A 7,864-nucleotide genomic window follows, 5' to 3' on the forward strand; every position below is an offset into this window, starting at 1 on the left:
TATATATATATATATATATATATATATATATATATATGCATGTATTTGTGTGTCACCTGCTGCCATCACTGCTTCTTTTGCCCAGTCATAGACTTTTTCCTCTCTTTATCGTTTGACATTTTCAGTGCCATGTACTGAGAAACCAAAAAGTCTAAAAGATGAGTAAGCCGCTTCTGTTTAATCTTACAGTTTATTTCTGCCGCGCTGTTAACTAGGGGTGTCGCGTTTCTAACATATCTTGCCACCCCAGCATTCTCCATACCTATCGCCACCATCGCCCCTCGCCACTCCAGCCACTAAACTTACCAATTATTTATTACACAAACCCAGAATCTACCAAAGAACATGAATATATAATTGCCTTTCACCAGAAATATCTACAGTAGGAAGAAAAAAAGTCTTTAAGCCTATCCATCATGACAAGGCATAATGTGTGTGTGTGAGTGAGTGAGTGCATGTGTGTGTATTTGTGTGCATATATCATCATTTAACATCAGTGTGTATATACACACATACACAAACACGTATATTATATATATATATATATATGGAACAGGGCGTGCTTAACCTTTCATTCTTCAGCCGCGCTTGTGTGGGTGTTTGTAAATGAGTATGTGTGTACTCGTGTATCTATCTATCTATCTATCTATCTACCTATCTACTTATCTACTTATCTATCTACTTTTCTTTCCACGGATAACCTCCCCATTTATTGGGAAATTTTGGTAATATTTTTTTTTTTTTTGTACATACCCCAAACGTTTTCTCGATGCCTTTTCATCATTATCCCCATTTTATTTTTTTACTTTATTTTCGTCCCCATCGAAAAGAAAAACTCTACATTTGTATTTTGTCCCTTCTATGTTGAGCCCTGTGTGGCTAATAAAGAAACATATCTACTTATCAATCTATTTATCTATCTATCTATCTATCTATCTATCTACTTATCTATCTATCTATCTACACACACATACACATACACACGCCTGTATGTGTATATGTGGGTATGTGTGTGTGTATATGTGCGTGTGAATTTTACTTTGTCTCTCTCTCACGATTCCTGCCACCCACCAATCCATTTTATTACATGTGTTTTTCTCTATTCAGCGTGGTCGGTAGCTGTTTTGTGAGCGTACGCTTTATTGTCTTCAACCATTTGTAGTTAGTTGTTGCAGTCAACAAACTTTTTATCTTCATATTTTGAAGCAAACAAAAGAGAAAAGGAAAATGAAAGAAAGAGCTTCTGTGTGATATCTGCTAGAAATTTCAGTCAAATTTCCTTTTGAATCATAAAAACAATCTGAAATCAATGGAAGAACATTGGGTACAATGTAGCTCTAGATATATTATGCCGTTTATTCTTTTCTTTGACTTGGAGGGTTTTAGTTGAGCAGATCGATACCAATCTGGTACTTATTTTATCAGTCTTGTCTTTGCTGACCCGCAAATTCATGGGGAGATAAACAATCCAATACTGGTTGTCAAGCGATTATGGGGGACAAACATGAGTATAAATGTGGACACACACACACACACACACACCCCTTTCTCTCTCTGTCTCTCTCCCCGATATGTATGTGTATATATATATATATATATATATATATATATATATATATATATTATTACAGTAAGAGAGAATACACAATAAATTTAATTTACTGTACTTTATACTAGGTTTTAAAATGCTTATATTATTTTATTATTATGTTGGATATAACTTTCTATGTGTATTCCAGAAAATAAGGTTGTCCTGAAATAGGAGTTGCAGTTCTATAGGTGAATTCCCAAATTTGTAATAATATTATAAATGATACTGTTTACATTGCATTAGTACAGTGTAAAATAGTAAATGTCAGATCGTTGCCAGTGCCCCTGGACTGGCTCTTGTGCGGGTAGCACATAAAATACACCATTTTGAGCGTGGCCATTGCCAGTACTGCTTGACTGGCCTTCGTGCCGGTGGTACGTAAAAGCACCCACTGCACTCTCGGAGTGGTTGGCGTTAGGAAGGGCATCCAGTTGTAGAAACTCTGCCAAATCAGATTGGTGCCTGGTGTAGCCATCGGGTTTCACCAGTCCTCAGTCAAATCGTCCAACCCATGCTAGCATGGAAAGCGGACGTTAAACGATGATGATCATGATGATGATGATATATATATATAAGGTCAGGTAGAGTGTGAAGTTGTGGTATTTCCAGAAAAGCACTCAACCCGAATACTGGGCTATCAATACTCTTGAGTTCCAAGCTAAAGCCAGAATTCCTTGGGTGCAGAAAATGCAAGTTTTGTGATGATTACACCATAAAATGGGTTTGGTGAAGTGTAGATAATTCAATGAAAAGAAAAAGACCAAGAAAATTCTTCAACACATTTTTAATGATTTGTTACAATTGTTTCTGTACCAACTCTATTTGCATCACCAGTTTATGCTAAAATTCTAAATCAAAATTTACGTGATCTTTACAGTTTTAGACATTAGAGAGGCACTTCATATATTTATGTATGTAGAAACACACCCAATAGGCTTCCACACAGTTTCCATCACCAAATTTCACTCGTAAGGCATTGGTCAACTTGAGGCTATAGTAAAAGACACTTGCCCAAGGTATTGCACAGTAGGACTGAACCTGCAACCCCACGATTGCAAAGCAAGCTGCTTAACACAGAGCCATGCATGTGCCAGACTACATCTGGATAAAAGATGGGTTGGTCATGGGTCTGCTGAATCGAGTTTGATTAGGACTCAACACAGCTATAGACCAGACCCTATCACAACTTTTGTATTGCGCACTATATAATGTGGTAGGCATAGTATGGACGAATGGTTAAGAAGCTTGCTTCACAACCATGGGGATATGGGTTCAATCCCAGTGTGTGGTATCTTGGGCAAATGTAGTTTTTTTTCTATAGTCTTTGGGCCAACTTCTTTCTTTCTTGAAACTGAATAGGTGGGAACTGTATAGATGCTTGCCAGGTGCATCTGTAAGCGAAAACAGTACAGTCTTGTCACACACATACACACACACACACTGTCATGCCTTGAGAATTTACTTATACTGAAGGTAAACGTCTGTGGATTACTCAGCCACATATTAATTCAAGAGTAGAGAGCAAACTACTGAATCCTCATCGGATGACAAAAATCTACCATTCCACCGACGCCAGTCATCTGTAATTGTGCATGTCTATGGACAAAGGTGCTTCAGCTTGTCCCTCCAATGTGGTGTGATTTGTGGAAGATTTATTTGCTTGCTGTTTCTAGCACTTTGAGATGTCCTTGTTTTCTCAACAATCAGTTTCATTGTTGTTGTAATATCCAGGATGTTAGCAAAACCACTTCAGCTGTTTTTTTTTTTTGTTCTTGTTTAACCCTGTGTCAGGCCTAACAATGGAAAAACTGCTGTGAAGATGGTGGTGGTGGCATTAGCGGTAGTAATAGTGGTTGTGGTAGTGGTGGTGGGAGTAATATTAGTTGTGATGCTGGTGGAGGAAGAGGAGGTAGTAATAGTAATATTAGTTAAGGTGGTGGCAATAGTAGTAGTGGTGGTGGTAGAAAAGATAAGTCAACAAATCCTATAATTGGATCAAACTATTTGATGGGTCAGTTATTGTTACAGATGGGATTAAAATTTTTTAAGAGAGACAGACAAAAGATAGTTTCATGGGTCAGTGTGTTTAGACACTGGGGGTCCATGTCATGGGGACAGTGTGTTGATGGAGAGAGAAGACAGCAGACATGTAATGTCATCAAAAGGGCCAGTTTACTTTACACCTAACACATACACATACATACATACGATGGGCTTCTTTCAGTTTGTTGACCAAATGCACTCTCAAGGCTTTGGTCAGCTCTGTTTTTATAGTAGATGACATTTGGCCCTGGTGCCACTCAATGGAATTAAATCCAGTGGTTGAGAAGCAAGCATCCAACACAGTCAGTAAAGCGGTTGGCGTTAGGAAGGGCATCCAGCATAGAAACCATGCCAAATCAGACTGGAACCTGGTGCAGCTCCCCAGCTTACCAGCTCTGGTCAGACTGTCCAACCCATGCCAACATGGACAACGGATGTTAAATGATGATGATGACAATGATATGGAAGGCGGACATTAAACGATGACAACGATGATGATGATATATATGTGTGTGTATATAATATCATAGAATAGGAACAATCTGTGTCAGTTCTTGACAATTTCATGGGGGGTGGGCAGGTTGGGTAGGACTGTATTCAGAAGTTATCTGGAATAGTCTGTCTGTCTATCATTGTTCTGTTCAAGTTCTGCAATATCTCACTGCAACCTCTGTGTTCTTGCTTGAAGTTTTGGTGTTTACTGTTGTACAACATCATCTCTGTCCGATGGCTTTGAAAAATTTTAACAAACAACACGCTCTTACATCATGGTCTAATTACTTACGATTTGGTAGTGGTAGTGTAGAATTAGTGTTGCAGCTATAGTTACTTCCTCCCCCTCCGCTTCTTCTTCTTCTTAGCAGGAAGTCAAGATGCTGTGGTGGTGGTGGTGGGTGCTGGCATCTACTGTAGAGATCAAAAATAGAATTGAAGGCAGGAAATCTGATAGCTGAACTTAGTTGCTTTTTCTTTTTATTAAAATTTTTTTTTATCGTTTATATTGGTGGGAGGATGTATGCATGCTTGTGTGTATGGCATACATACGTTCATTTATATATGTATATATATATATATATATATATATATATATATAAAATAAACATTGGAGCTGTTCCTCACCCCCGCACAGAAATTGTTGGTAGTACTCAGAGGTATTTCAAGCTCTTCTGAATTGATTGCAATTCTGCATCATCGGCAGGTATCTCAGGGTGACAAGTATTTTGGTCCCTTAGCCTGTAGGCTTCACCTACTGAAGGGTTACACATGCAATCGCTTGCCAGCCATAGCCAGTTTGAACTGTATTCAATGCTGTGGCTTTTTTCACTTGTTTGGATTCCGGTCCAAATCTTTCAGTGTTTGGATTGCTCTAGTATTTCTACAGGAAACACACCAACCCAACTGGGAAGGTGACTTCAATCTAACACACTTCATGCAAGTATGTTGTTGAAAAGCAAATTTAATGCAGTACTTTGTCTGGAGATAATATCTCTCTTTTTTTTTATGTGCTGTGTTTAAAAACACAATGTATATCCAAATAAGACATGGGCTACTACAAAAAAGAGCACCAACTAGCTATGAACTGAAGGGCCAGGGAAAGATCTGTGCTAGGAATGTTGTTAAGAGAGCATATTTGAAAGATAATTCGAGAATGGATTGGAGTGAACGATATGATCGCAGAGTACCAAAAGCACAAGTTCCTCTGGGTTGGACATGTTGCTAGGCTTACAACGACAGTTGCTGAGTAGTACCCAAGAGATCAGAAAAGGCCACTTGGAAGATCTCCATAGTGATGAGAAGACACTGTGATCGAGTAGTTTGGGTCAAGGTGGAGAAGAATGGTGCAATTAAAACAAGATTGGAAGCACATTGTGGTGGCATAGTTGATGCTGTGATATTGGAGACAGATACGAAAATCATCCCAGCAGGGGCCAGTAAGAATGCCAGATGCATTTCTACTTCATTGAGCATTGTCAATGGTGTGTAATGACAACCAGCTGCATGCTTACATGTGACTTGTCAGCACTTATATATAGGAAAACATTGAATAAATATTCACTGGTGTTGGGAAGAGTTGCCTAGCTAAATTAAAATCTGTTATATGCTACAAAAGCAGTATTAGATTAAGATGGTCATCTATGTATCATACTTAACCCTTTAAAATTTAAACTGACCAGATCCAGCTTCTCACACCTACCCGACAAGCTTTGAGATAATATTTGATTAATTGAAAACAATGTGAACAAGGCAACACCAACGTCCTCTCAGCAGTTAACCAGAGATGATTTTTAAAATGAGAATATCTGATATAAACTCGACTGCTCTCACAAACGAGAATACTAAAAAATGAACCTGACTGCTTTCAAAAGAAAACAGGAAAAATAATCCAGAATCCTTGTCCGGTACCAGATCGATCCCAAAATCTAATCAGTTCTTGCCAGTCATGAGGCCAAACATCCCTGAAGGTTTCATCTGAATCCATCCAGCAGTTATTGAGATATCTTGTCCATGGACAAACAAAGAAACAAACAAACACGACTGAAAACAATACCTCCGCCTTCGCTAAGGCAGAGCTATTAAATAAGCAGTGCATTTGACAGTAATCTATTAAAAAGGGTTAATGTAAATACAGTGTTGAAAGTGAGATTTACTGCAGTATTCTTCTGGAGATGATAACAGCTGGCTGTGAATACATGCTGTTGACAATGCCCATGAAAAACAGAAATACATCTGGTGTTCTCATTGGTGGTGGGATGATTTTTGTCTTCCTCTGATATATATTCTGTTTTTAAACTCAGCACATCTACCAGAAATATTATCTCCCAACAAATTCTGCAGTAAGTTTGCCTTTCAACAATATATTTATATTAAGTATAATGCATTGATGGCTATTTTAGTTTAATACTGTGTGTGTGTGTGTGTGTGTGTGTGTGTGTGTGTGTGTGTGTGTGTGTGTGTGTGTGTGTGTGTGTGTGTGTACTCTTGTCTTGACATAATTTGATGGCTGTGAATGAGCATCACCTTCATACAAGTGATGTTTGTTTGTTTCCAGTCTGTTGTGAAAAGGATTTTTAATCATGGGGAAATATTACCTTGCATGGAAAACAGGTGAGGGTTGGTGATAGGAACAGTGTCCTGTTGTAGAAGACCTACCTCAATAAATTGTGCCTAACCCATGCAAACATGTAGAAGAAAAGTGCAACTATGATGATGGTGAAATATGGATTCTGACATTGCTTTGATAAATGAGGGTTTGGCAAGACACAACTGTAGAGATGGAATGAGACTAACCATTTAAAATGGCACTTTCTTTCCCTGTCACTACTGAACTGAAGAAGGTGCAATGGTGTTGGTGCTAGTGTTTTGGTCTCCTGGACAACCTGTACAATTCTAGTGGGCATCATTTGTGCAGAGAAAGTCCCTCACTCTTGGCCTTCAAAACTGTGTCGGTCTGGTGCAACAAGTGCCAAGAACCCAGTGGTTATCAGGATGTAGGATCTGTATGGAGTTACCTTCTCTTTGATAAGCAGCAGCTTAAGAGTTGAATTGTCCTCGTCTTCCCCGGGTCCGATAAGGGTTTCTGTGAGTGACCTTCTTCTGGAGGCAGTTCTCTAACATGCTAATTAATTGATAGCTGGGACCCTGACAGATGCTACGGGAACAATCATGGCTAAGAGGTGATCCCATACTCCTCAAAACCCTGTAACCTTTGAACCAGGGGCCCACTACCGAATGCAGTTTACCATCATACATAGGACGATTATATATATATATATATATATATATATATATATATATATATACACACACATACAGGGGTTGGACAAAATAATGGAGACACCTTAAAATTTCAAACAAATTTATTTTAATATGGGGTAGGACTGCTTTTGGCAGTAATTATAGCTTGAATTCTACAAGGTATGGACTCAAACGAAGTTTGAATTGTTTCCAAAGGAATTTTTGTCCATTCTTCAGCTAAAACAGTCTCCAGTTCTTGTAGTGATGATGGTGGAGGATATTGACTCCTTACTTGTTTTTCTAAACTGCACCATAAATGTTCAATAATATTGAGATCTGGGGACTGTGGTGGCTAGATAAGATGCTCAACTTCACTAGAATGTTCCTTGTGACATTCAGTAACAACTTTAGCTGTGTGAATTGGTGCATTATCATCCTGAAAGATTGCATTTCCCTTTGGAAACAGTTCTGCAACCATAGGATGAATTTGATCAG

At 38.5% G+C, this 7,864-nt stretch overlaps 1 protein-coding gene across 3 annotated transcripts in view; it reads left to right on the forward strand.

Moving 5' to 3' along the window:
• The window catches only part of LOC106883341 (transcription initiation factor TFIID subunit 10), a 95,348-nt gene that overhangs the window by 67,396 nt on the left and 20,088 nt on the right, over positions 1-7,864 (forward strand). Inside the window, exon 1 of one of the 3 annotated variants that reach the window (XM_052976986.1) lies at positions 6,315-6,468. The exons of the other annotated variants lie outside the window; for them this stretch is intronic. Coding sequence (XP_052832946.1) covers position 6,468 — 1 coding nt within the window. The 5' untranslated portion in view covers positions 6,315-6,467. Of the gene's footprint in view, positions 1-6,314; positions 6,469-7,864 lie in introns of those variants that run through there. 3 annotated transcript variants of the gene reach the window in all.

Source organism: Octopus bimaculoides, chromosome 26, assembly GCF_001194135.2.
Source record: "Octopus bimaculoides isolate UCB-OBI-ISO-001 chromosome 26, ASM119413v2, whole genome shotgun sequence".
In the NCBI taxonomy this organism is placed as follows: domain Eukaryota; kingdom Metazoa; phylum Mollusca; class Cephalopoda; order Octopoda; family Octopodidae; genus Octopus; species Octopus bimaculoides.